The 12,348-nt window shown below is 44.5% G+C and overlaps 1 protein-coding gene across 7 annotated transcripts in view; it reads left to right on the top strand.

Annotated features, from left to right (window-relative positions):
* RAD54L2 (RAD54 like 2) overlaps positions 1-12,348 on the top strand; it is a 115,958-nt gene that overhangs the window by 82,630 nt on the left and 20,980 nt on the right. For 6 of the 7 annotated variants that reach the window (XM_004780112.3, XM_004780113.3, XM_045079362.1 and 3 more), the window contains 9 exons: positions 2,878-3,079; positions 4,054-4,193; positions 4,778-4,894; positions 5,211-5,437; positions 6,646-6,828; positions 6,969-7,102; positions 8,720-8,916; positions 10,017-10,359; positions 11,045-11,222. In XM_004780112.3, the coding sequence (XP_004780169.1) occupies positions 2,878-3,079; positions 4,054-4,193; positions 4,778-4,894; positions 5,211-5,437; positions 6,646-6,828; positions 6,969-7,102; positions 8,720-8,916; positions 10,017-10,359; positions 11,045-11,222 (1,721 nt within the window). The remainder of the gene's footprint in view (positions 1-2,877; positions 3,080-4,053; positions 4,194-4,777; positions 4,895-5,210; positions 5,438-6,645; positions 6,829-6,968; positions 7,103-8,719; positions 8,917-10,016; positions 10,360-11,044; positions 11,223-12,348) is intronic. The other variant, XM_045079365.1, reaches the window with a different exon arrangement.

Below are 12,348 nucleotides of genomic sequence, written 5' to 3'. Positions count from 1 at the left end.
GAGATAAGAAACCAGATAAGAAACCAAACCCATTCCTTGTAGCCGGAATGGGAGTAGTCCTAGGAAAAGCAGCAGCTGTTTTATATGGTGTTTACTATGTGCCGAACATAGTTCCAGTACATCGTCTAGGCTCTCTCACATAACCACCTTCTCAACTATCAGGCTGAGGAATAGCATGACAGTTGTTACTCCCTTTTTATAATTGAGGAGCAGGTAAGAGACAGCAGGTGTTCACACCCCAGAAGACTGATTTCTGTGTCCATAATGAACTCTATGCTTAGTTATCTCTTAGGAAATGTTAGTTCCCAACTCCATGCTGTTATAGAACCTGACATCCACGTAAAAGAGACCATAAGGAACCCACAATGGCAATAGGGGCTATATGCCAAGCCACAGAAGATAAGCAGTGATGGAGTATCTGGAACACTTGCGATTTTTTGGGGGGGGGGCACTTATGATTTTGTGACTTCGCCACTGGCTGATGATATGTTATTTTTGGTGATTAGGTGCATACAATGATGACTCATGATATGTCTTGTCTTTTTGTTTGGGGACATTGGCTTACTGGTTCACTCACTGAAGTCTATGGCAACACTGTCTCCCTTTACCAAAGCCTACAGTGTTCAGTTTTTCTTACCCCATTGGCACCTGAGTCCATACTGATATAAATAAATATTTATATATTGATATAAATATTGATTTATTTATAAATAAATGTTGAATATATAAATGAGGGAGAAGGGACAGATCTTCCTTACAGAAGAATTCCAAATAATGAATGTTGACGTGTAGAGGGAAATAGAAAACCACTATTAGAACACCACAGTAATAATTTCTCAAGGTAAGATCCACTGATGGATTTAAAACGAGTGGGTAAATTTTAAGAAACTGGATATTTGCATTCTCAAAGCCTCACAGCCCTCTACCACCCCAAATATTTGCATGTATTTTGATGTATGTCCAGAAATACTCTGATGCCCCCTCTCAGGAAATAGTGCTTAATTCTCTTTCCCTTGAATGTGCCTGGGCTTAGTGATTTGCTTCTAAAATATGGAAAAGGGAAAATAGTGATTTTATAGTGGAAAAATCTGGCAGACACCACTTCAAACAAGTGATTAAGGTTAATAACACCAGTAATATGATACATGATAGCATGTATCCTGATAAGATGTGATAAGTATCCTTCTCATCTTCTTCTTTCCTTTCCTTTACTTCTACAGTATTCTTCCCCCACAAACCATAACTCCATTCTCATTATGAGAATACATCTGATGCTCAAATTAGGGGACAGTCTGCAAAACACCTGACCAGTACTTTTCAAAAAAACTGTCAAGGTTGTGAAAGACAAGAAGAGAAACTGCCACAGTTCAGAGAGACTGAGGCATGAGAGCTAGATACAATTATGATATCCTGGATGGAATCCTGTCGCAGAAAAAGGACATTAGTGGAAAACTGGTGAAACCCAAATAAAGTTTAAAGTTGAGTTAACAGCATAGGGTGCCTGGGTGGTGTGCTTGGGGGAGCATCCAGCTCTTGACTTCAGCTCAGGTCGTGATCTTGGGTCATAGGATCAAGCCCCACATCGGGCTCCGTGCTCAGAGTGGAGTCTGCTTGAAAGTCTCTCTCCCTCTGCCTCTGCGCCCTGACTCATGTTTTCTCTTTCTAAAATAAATAAGCACATCTTTAAAGTTTAGTTAAAAACAAACAAAAATTATCCCACCAAAAACCCAGACTTCCTGAGTCCTTCCTGCCTGAGATCCAAGTGGCATTGATCAGCGCATCTCAGTTATAGCATTTATGTTCTAGCTTTCAATTGCTCTTACCTTTGGGAAAGACTTTTTAGTTGTATACTTCTTGTATCTGGGAGCTCTGGTGGATTTGGAGACAAGCTTATGATCTATGTGATTGACAAAGGTTGCCCATCTTGTAAACAGAATGTTGCTCAGCAGACTGAGGAAGACAGGTATGCACATGGACTCTCCTACGCCAGCCCTAGTCGTTGTCAATGTTTCATGCCACAAATGACATTCCTCTGCCAGAAATTTCCTCCTTTTCTCCCCTCCCTCAAGGCGCAGTACCTTTTAGACATTCTCACTTTTCAAGGCTTCACGCATATTTCACTTCTCATGTAATTCCTTGTGTGATGACACCACAAAGTATTGTCTTTCATATTCCTGTGACCCTAAGGCAATTATTCTGCATTTAGCTAATTATCTCTGGCTCAAAAAATGATGTCTTATATTTTTAACTTCTTTAGATCAGTTAACCTGCCCTTCCTGTGGTGTTTAGCACACCTTGCTTTATTATGTCTAGAAAACAAACTCTTTGCAAGGAGGAAGTCATATAAACATTCCTTGAAGCATCTTGGACAGTGTTTGCCATGTTGTAAGCCCTCATTGACTGGCCAGTGAATTGAAGGAGTGAACACTTTAAGACATCAAAAGGAGGAATATTCCCTTTGTTGGCAGATGAGACACAAGTGAGTGTGAGCTGTACTTGGAACCTCTTGTCTCTTTCAGAGCATTCTGAGGCCATGAAGCTTCCTCACTCTGATCAGAGTGCTAAATTTAGCAAGAGTGATGGCTGTTATTTGTTGTGAGCCTGCCCTGGAGCAGGCTTGGTTCTAGACATGCACACATGCACATGCACATACATGAAGACATGATTTAGTCCTCATAGCAACTCTGAAATGTAGGCATCACTGTTCTCATTTTATAGATCAGTCCACTGAGATTCAAAGAGCCGTAAGTCACTTGCTTTAGCTTACCAGTTAATAAGTTGTTCAATTGAGATTTGAACCCAGGTGTGCCTGCGTCAAAACCCAATTTTCTCCCCGTAACGGTTAGTCCCTGTACCTCTGTCTCCTTGTCTTTTCAGACCCATCCCTGGAAGACATGTGTGGCACTGAATGTGCCCAGCTGGAGGAAGATGGGCAGCGGCCACCGCGGTGCACTTCAACTACCTCATCTCAGTCTGAGCCTTCAGAGCAGCTTAGGCGCCCCCAAGGCAAGAGCCTAGCCTCCGAGGACCCCAAAAAGAAGAGAGCTCAGAAGCCCTCCCATATGAGGAGAAACATACGGTGAGTTGTGCTCAGGGTGAGAGGCGAAGGGAAGGAGGAGAGGTATTATCTTCATTTGAAGGCTGTCACTAGCAGCACTGGTTTGAGCAGGAGGGTCCCCTTTCCAAAGAAGAAAAGTGTAAGCTGTGTGCCCCAATTAATAGTGGAGATGCATTTCAGGACCACCCCAGGCTGTCAGACATTGTGGGGCAAATGTGGCGGGCGCTCAGGCTATGCTGGGGAGTTTCCTACTCTTTGGAGACCCTGGGGGCAGCCCAAGTATGAGAGAGTGCTCTTGTTTTTTCCGTTATTTTCCCCTTACGTTCCCTTATGTTTCTAAACAGGAGGAGATCAAAGAAGTTGAATTCTCATTTTCCTAGAGCTCAACTTCAGTTGGCAGGAAACTCTCTGGTCCAAAGCAGGGTTTTTTCCTTGAGCTAAGTGAATGGAAGATGTGAGCTTCCTTAACTGTCTAAATCCCCCGCAGCCCTTCCTTCTGTCATAGCCCTTCTTTTCCCATTGAAAGGAGATCAATGAGATCTTTTTCTTCTCCTACCCTCATCTTTTTTTGTTTTTGAATGTAATGATAGCTTAAAAATTTTACTCAGACTCTGGGAAATAAAGATGCAGAATCATCTATAATCCTACTTTCCCAGATAACAACTCTATTTTTTAATACTATTTTTCAGCTTGATAAATCACAGATTACTCTGTTTTATTCTTGATCTGTCGTGTGCAAAGATGAGTTTTCAGGGACTTGTCGTAGAAAGTTAAATAATATGAAAAAATGTTAGCCCAGAATCACCTGAGCCTGGAAGTCCCTCCCACTTTTTTTTTTTTTTTTTTTTACCTTACCTTTTGCATGGATGTGTGGGACTGATGGGGCTTCTTTTCCTCATGCCTCAGATCTGTGAGGTCAGCAGTGAACTCTTTAGCTTGACATTACGTTGCCCAGATCTCAAGCCAATCCAAGTGCTCACTCTTGTAATGTTTAGAAAGCTGCTCCGAGAGGATCAGTTGGAGCCAGTTACCAAAGCAGCACAACAGGAGGAGTTGGAAAGAAGGAAACGCTTGGAGCAACAGAGGAAGGATTACGCGGCCCCCATTCCTACAGTTCCCCTGGAGTTCCTTCCGGGTAAGCAGTGAAAGTGGCGGTAAGTGTAGGGAGAAGAGGCCTTGGGCACACACAGAAGTGTGGATCTGAAATGAGACTGTGGCCTGTCTAGAATATTTTTTAGTCATTTAGTTTCTTAGGAGCACATGATTAGAAACATCTAAAAGGTTAAGATGGGTAAAAATGTACCCCTCAGGGGTCCTGGCTGGCTTAGTGGGTAGAGCATGGGACTCTTAATCTCAAGGTTGTGAGTCCAGGCCCCACTTTGAGCATGGACTGTACTTTAAAAAAAAAAAAAAGTGCATGTGTGTGTTTTTAATATACTCCTCAGATATTATTTAAATCTTTACTCTCATAACTTTGAATCTTAACATACCAAGGGATTAGGATCTTTTTTAGTGGTCAGGTGGGTGCTAGGAGAAAAGAACCAGTAAAGATAAGGGAAGTTTGAAAGGGGACTGAAATATTTGAGACACCCCTCTACTTTGCTCCTCAGGGGGTAGTTCTTTTGAGGGCAACAAAGGAAGAAGGCTGTTAAGTCATTTGGAAGCTAGGTCTGAGCTAAGTGTGGTTTTTGACATTCCCTTCCATCTTTTCTTCCCTAGAGGAAATTGTCTTAAGAGCAAGCGATGGTCCCCAACTGCCTCCTCGGGTCCTTGCCCAGGAAGTCATTTGTTTGGACAGCAGCAGTGGCAGTGAGGATGAAAAAAGCAGTCGAGATGGTAAGGTTGAGCCAGAGGTGCCTCCACTTCCTCCCGACTTAGTGCCCACCCTGAGCAATTGGCTGTACCTCTGAATAGAAATCAGTCCTTCCCCATTGGGTTTGGGGTCTGACTGTGACAAATGTCCCTGAGTCTCCTTGTAAATGCAGGGTTTTCCCTTGTCTTAACTTGAAGCTGGAAGAGGGAAATAATAAAACTCAAAACTTTACAAGTGATGACAAGTTGTAACTTTTTTGCCATGCTGTAATGCTTTAGTGATGAGCAGTAAATTATCTCCGCTCCCTGGGTTTTTGTTCTGTTTTGTTGGCTGTCTCAGAAGTTATTGAACTGAGCTCTGGAGAGGAGGACACTCTGCACATTGTGGACAGCAGTGAGTCTGTCAGTGAGGAGGATGAGGAAGAGGAGAAGGGTGGCACCCATGTGAATGACATCTTAAACCAGCGTGATGCTCTGGGGCGGGTCCTCGTCAACCTGAACCACCCTCCAGAGGAGGAGAATGTCTTCCTGGCCCCGCAGTTGGCACGGGCAGTGAAACCTCATCAGGTACCACAAATCTTGACGCTCCTCTTTGTTTCCTTTCAGCTTCCTTGCTGAGAGCATCACCTGCTGGTGGTTTTTAGCATCACAGCCTGTGAAGTACTTGTACGGTACCTAGAGCCTCGATTGGAAAATTGGAAAGGCCCGATCCTTCCTCCTAGAATTTGATGTTTCAAATTTCTCTTTTTCTTTTTTCTTCCTTTCTTTTAAAAAAATATTTTACTTGTTTATTTGACAGAGAGAAAGGGAACATAAGCAGGGAGAGTGGGAGAAGGAAAAGCGGGCTTCACACTGAGCAGAGAGCCCTATGCGGGGTTCAGTCCCAGGGCCCTGGGATCATGACCTGAGCCAAAGGCAGACACTTAACGAATGAATCACCCAGGCACCCCAGTTTCTGATGAATGGGAAGGCCAAGCCTTACGTTTGCCCTGTTGTGTAGAAGGTGCTACATCTCTTGGTTTAATGATCTTGAGCTTCCTCTGTGAGAGCTGCAAGACTGATTGAGATGCTGTCTGGAGGGAAGTGCTTTAATTAGGAATTGATTTGATTCTGGAAGTAGTTCCAGAAGAGATTTAAGAGTCAGAAGTCTGAGCAACTTTCTGATAGGAGGGAACAGAGTAGTTTGTGTTGACCCAGAGCCCTGAACCAAACCAGTGAGTGGAAGTTCCTTGAAGACAGAGGTTGACTCAACACAAGAACTCTTAATAAGAACTGCTCCTCATGGAATGGGCTAGGTAAGCAACCAGGGACTGAGTGAGAGACCCTGTCAAGAATTTGGTACTACTTGTCATTGTACAAGGTGAATGATTTTCTGTTTTCTCTAGGAAGACTGTCACCAGCCAATAGACTAGGCAGGGTACAGGGAAACTTCGTAGCCATCCACAACTGTCTGGTGTGGTGTCTGCTCATTTATTTAATTCTCACTAACTCCAGGATGAATGAAACTAAAACCATGGTCTTTTTTTTTTTTTTTTTTTAAGATTCTATTTATTTATTTGAGAGAATGAAAGAGAGAGAGCATGAGAGGGGAGAGGGTCAGAGGGAGAAGCAGACTCCCCGCTGAGCAGGGAGCCAGATGTGGTACTCAGTCCCAGACTCCAGGATCATGACCTGAGTCAAAGGCAGTTGCTTAACCAACTGAGCCACTGAGGCATCTGTAAAGCTCTGGTCTTTGCCAGCTCCTTTAACTATTGCCTGTGTTTGTCCCTTGTCAGATTGGTGGGATCCGGTTCCTGTATGATAACCTGGTTGAATCCCTGGAGAGGTTTAAGACCAGTAGTGGCTTTGGTTGTATCCTGGCACACAGCATGGGTCTGGGGAAAACTTTGCAAGTGATATCCTTCATCGATGTCCTCTTCCGCCACACGCCAGCCAAAACTGTTCTTGCCATTGTGCCGGTAAGAATTGGGGAAGGCATTATATAGTCAGCCCTCTGAGGAACTCTGGGTTAATGCCTTGCTAGGTACTGAAAAGCTCAGTGAGCTCAGCTTTGAGCTTGTTTCTTAAAACTCTCTTCCTGGACTTGGCTTTTTACCAGGTTAATACTCTTCAGAATTGGCTGGCAGAGTTCAACATGTGGCTTCCAGCTCCTGAAGCCCTTCCAGCTGACAATAAGCCTGAAGAAGTCCAGCCTCGCTTCTTCAAAGTTCACATCTTGAATGATGAGCACAAGTAGGTGGCCTACCTTCTGCTCTTTGGTTTTAAATTGTTGTGGGGTTTTTTTTCCTTTTAAATTGTTGTTGGTTTTTTTTTTCAATTTTTTAAAAGATTTTTTGTATTTATTTGACACAGAGATCACAAGTAGGCAGAGAGGCAAGGGCGGGGGGAAGCAGGTGCCCTGCTGAGGAGACAGCCCGATGTGGGGCTTGATCCCAGGACCCTGAGATCATGACCTGAGCCAAGGCAGAGGCTTAACCCACTGAGCCACTCAGGCGCCCCTGCCCTTGCCTTTTAGACTTTTTTCTGGGGTCTGGATATCAGTGCAGTCTATTTGCATATGAACCCTGTCTTCCCAGATTCTTTTTGGTTTCTTTATGTGCCCCTGCCCCTTGTTACTCATTTTTTTCTCTAACTGACTTTTTAGTAAAGTCAGATAGCCTGGGAAATTCCTTACATTCTGCTTAAAGATGCCTTTATATCCTTAAAAATGCATACATCATCCTATTTTTCCCATGTGGACAGTAATAAAATTCAACATGATAAAATGAAACTGTCCATCTTTTATATTTCTCTTTCTTAGAAGCCTAATCAGCAGTCTCTTTTCAGCACTGATCTACAGTTGAACTTTAATGGTACAACTTCCAAGCTTTGAAAAGTACAAACTTTTGTTTTAGATCAAAATAAAATTATTTATCTTTTCATTTCATAAATTCAACTTGATTTCCCAGATTCTAAAGCTATTTCTTGGCTCAACCCAACTATCCATGTTCTCTTCTCCCCACCCCTGCTGGCATGGATAATTGAGAAGATAGACTTTGTTTTCTACAGAGGCTGTCTTTTGTGATCTTTGTTCACACACATCTAAGTAAGGAGACTGAGTGGCCCCCTGGGTAGCTGATCACCTGCTCTTGTTTCTTGGATTTCAGGACTGTTAGTCCACATGCAGTTAATGAATTATAGCCTGGGTTTAGTTGTTTAGGAGTGAAGGGACTCACTGAATGCTGAATGTTGGCTCTGCTGCTCTTTCTCCTTTATGGTTTGTCCTTGGCTCTTTACTCACCAGGGCCCGGGCAGGTAAAATGAAGAATATTGTCCTTGCTTTTACTACCTTGTATTTATTATGGGAATAACTTGAAATTCTCTCTCAAATGTAGAATTATAGCCATGCATGTATATCCAAGGGATTTGTCACTTCTTCTTTTTTTTTCTTTTTTTTAAACAAGACCAGGAAGGGGTGGGTGGGTGGGTGTGGAGGGAGAGGGAGAGAATGAATCTTAAGCAGGCTTCATGCCCAGCACGGAGCCCAACACGGGGTTTGCTCTCACAACCCTGAAACCATGACCTGAGCCAAAATCAAGTCAGACTCTTAATCGACTGAGCCACCCATGCATCCTAGGAGTTGTCGCTTTTGCTTGCCTTGTGCCATTGCATTTCTGTTTTTCTGCTGTCATTGGTGACCCAGTCTATCCTCAGTGACATGAACATCTCTGGGATACTAGAAAAGTCCTTGGGCAACTGGCTGACCATTGCGATGCTGCCATTGCATGTACATCAACATGGCTCTGATTATGAGCAGTTCTTCTGGGGAACAGTGGAAGCAGTAATTTTTTTCTCTGTTCACTCTTGCAGGACAATGGCAGCTCGTGCTAAAGTGATGGCTGATTGGGTGTCAGAGGGTGGGGTGCTGCTGATGGGGTACGAAATGTACAGACTCCTCACCCTGAAGAAATCCTTTGCCACAGGTAGATCGAAGAAAACCAAGAAACGTTCTCACCCGGTCATCATTGATCTGGATGAGGAAGACCGACAGCAGGAGTTTCGGAGAGGTGGGAACCTGTCCCTGGGGTGCGCTTAGTGCTTAGTGGGTAGCGTTTCAGGAAGAAGAAATAGTGTTTGTAATAGCACCAAGTCACATTTGAAGATTATCGATGAATTGTATTGTTATGAGCCAGAATTCCTGGTCCCTGAGATAGGTGGGGTGGCTTCCACTGGCTCTCAGAAGCTGCTGCTTCCCTTGCCTGCTGTGGAATTCTGGGTGGGCCATGCACAGACTGGCTCAGGGAGACTCTCCTGCCCATTTGGCTCTGTTTCTCTGACAGAGTAGTTGGGAGAGTGCTGGTCCCCCTCGCCTCATCCTAAAGGTGTTCTGAGATAGCATCAAGAAAATATTTATACAGTATTTAAATCACTAGCATACAGAGTATTAATAATATTATGAATTTATAAAAGAATTTATCTCCATTTTTTTAGTGAAAGCCATTCTCATAGTTGTAGTTCTATTCTCTCTTCTAAGGGGTTTTTGCCCATTTGAGACAAAAAGGGTTTTTTTTAGGTTCAGAGGCTATTGCATTTTACAGGTCTCTTCATCTGTAGATTATGTTTGTTCTAGGTTTCCTTCTGTGGTAGAGCTGGTATGAATTTGCCATTTAGCAGTGACTGGCAGGTAACTCCAGGAAGATTCTTTTCTTTAGCTAACTCCCCACCAGCCAGCCTGGAGATGGTTTCACGACGCTGACAAGGGTGAGGGCTGACCGCAGTGTCTGGATGATTCCCATCAGTCTCACCTAGACCCATCTGTAATCCTAGTCTGGTACTCTGTAAAGTCACGCTCTCTGCCACTCAGTTGGCATAAGCCCTAGGAAGGCAAGGTGTTTTACCTTTAGCCTAACAGAAAAAAAGAAAAAAATAAGAAAAGGAAAGAGGGAAAAGAAGTATTTACGGCAAGAGTCATCAGTCCAGGTTAACAAGTCACACCAAATGTGCAGGAGCCTGGATGGTTGGCTCCCTTTCACTAATGGGGGCTGACTCTTGCTTTCCTGCTTCCTTCATTTCTTCTGTCTCCTCCAGGGTGCACCCTTACTTCTCATATTGTTGACTAAGAGCAGGCCCTCTCACCCTCTGACTCCGGATCCTCTTCCCTCCCTAGAGTTTGAGAAGGCCTTATGCCGCCCTGGCCCTGATGTGGTGATTTGTGACGAGGGGCACCGCATCAAAAACTGCCAGGCCAGCACCTCACAGGCCCTGAAGAACATTCGATCTCGCCGTCGGGTGGTGCTGACTGGGTACCCCCTGCAGAACAACCTCATTGAGTACTGGTGCATGGTGGACTTTGTGCGCCCAGACTTCCTCGGCACCCGGCAGGAGTTCAGCAACATGTTTGAGCGCCCCATCCTAAACGGACAGTGTATTGACAGCACGCCTCAGGATGTCCGCCTGATGCGCTACCGGAGCCATGTCTTGCACAGCCTTCTGGAGGGGTTCGTGCAGAGGTGAGCTGTCCCTAGGGCTCTGTCTTCTGAATCCTCCGAGAGATCATGTGTAATGGGAACATAGAGCTGTCCCAAAGGGGGACTATTACAGCAAGAGGGTCCCTTTCTAGTGGGTGATAGTAAAACTTTCCTTTTAGTGAATAGCTTTTCCTGAATAGCACATAAATGATGGATATCTGCTGTTTCAGTCCTCTGAAAGTTTGGCCTAGAAGTGCCTCACTCAGAAGTTAATCTTTGAAATTTCTAGAGATACCTGCCTCACTTGCTGAGAAGCAAAAGAGAGCTAGCCTTCTGCTGACTTGGCAGAAGCATAGAAGTGCTGCTTCTCAGCAGCATGGCCTCACCAGTTTCAGCATCTTGGTAGATATAGTTAGGGTAGTCTAAAGCAGTCTCCTTGTTTTTCCTTATTAATATGGCATTTGTGCAGAAAGCTGAGAGAAATAGCCCTGAATCCGGGTAGGAACCTGAAGTTCCCTGTCTTTGCCACCCAGTCCTCTTTGCTCTAATTCTTATCCTTAAAATGAGTTTCCTCTGATGGTCATTAAACCAATCCTCATTATTGCAAGGCTGCTGTGAATGTGAAGATCCCCAAGAGGAGGTGGGGCAGAAACGCAGTTCTCTTGTTTCCCTGCACTGACCCATCCTGGCCACAGAGGCTTGACAGGTCTGATCCCTGCCTTTGTAGGAGAGGCCACACTGTGCTGAAGATTCATCTCCCTGCCAAGGAAGAAAACGTGATCCTGGTGCGGCTCTCAAAGATACAGAGAGATTTGTACACACAGTTCATGGACCGTTTCCGAGACTGTGGTAGCAGTGGCTGGCTGGGACTGAACCCCCTTAAGGCTTTTTGTGTGTGCTGCAAGGTATGTTGAGACCTTAGAGAATGCTGACATACAGATGAAGGATGCACATGGTCCCAAGGGAGTTATTCCTGCTGGGAGTCCTTGATAAAGGAAGAATAAAGTGAGAGGGGCCACCCTTGGTTGTCTGCATGGGAGCATGGGGGAGCCCAAAGAGAGACTGGTGGTGTGTGCTGCTCGGTTCCTGGGGCGGGGGGCACCCATAGCCTAGGATGTAAATGGTGCTCCTTGCGGTTGGGCAATTCATTTGTACAAATTGTTTTACTGAATTTGAGAAATCCTTTCTCACTGATTTTTTTCCCCTTGGGAAAAAAGGGATAATGGAAGAACATTATAGGGCATTTTGACTGCTAACGTAATCAAGATTCAAGATACATATAGCTTAGACAAGTTTTTGGGGGTACCCTCTGTTTGATTCTGTGTTTAATGAGATTGAGATCTCTTTCATCCTAGTAATGCTTGAGATGGTTTGGGGATAGAAGGGCCCAGGTATCTTTAGCACAAAGCTCCATGAACAGGTGGATGAACCCTGACTTGTCTTTAGTATGTGCTCCCTGTTGCCTAATGAGGGACCTGTTTCTTTGACAGCTCTCAGCCGACCTGTTGGGTATTATTCCCGATTGACCACTGCTTTAATAAGTCAGCTGAAGGTGTGTGTCAGGGGACAGATGGGATTTCAAAATGGTTTTTTTTTTTTTTTGTAGCCACAGTCCTAGACCAGGGCCAGGAAGCTACAGCAGACATGGTCTTTGAGGATACTACAGTGCCAACATGCCCTTCCTATTACCCACCCCCACCCCCACCCCTCCGGCCCCCTGCACCCCAGGAATTCTCAACTCCTGCCAGGAATAGTCCCTGAAATGACTTCTGGTTGGTCATCTGTAAGTCAGATACCTTTGTCCATAGGGAGAGATTAGTCTTGTTTCGTATAGTAGTTGGCTGTAGCTGTGCAAAACAGGAACATTATTCTTATTTAAAAAGGAAAGCAAGGCTTTTGACACAACCTTTCTGATTGTGTACCAAATATATGGGCATGTCCATTGGTAGGAACTCTTGCACTCGTGTTAAATGGCAATCACGGTTGGTTAGTTAAAATGAATGTGTAGGCTCTTTGGCTATGAGGGGGTTG

The sequence above is a fragment of the Mustela putorius genome, unplaced genomic scaffold, assembly GCF_011764305.1.
Source record: "Mustela putorius furo isolate JIRA1106 unplaced genomic scaffold, ASM1176430v1.1 tig00000095_pilon_pilon_pilon, whole genome shotgun sequence".
Taxonomy (NCBI): domain Eukaryota; kingdom Metazoa; phylum Chordata; class Mammalia; order Carnivora; family Mustelidae; genus Mustela; species Mustela putorius.
Note: the sequence above shows the minus strand (reverse complement) of the source record. Positions and strands in the feature narration are given on the sequence as shown.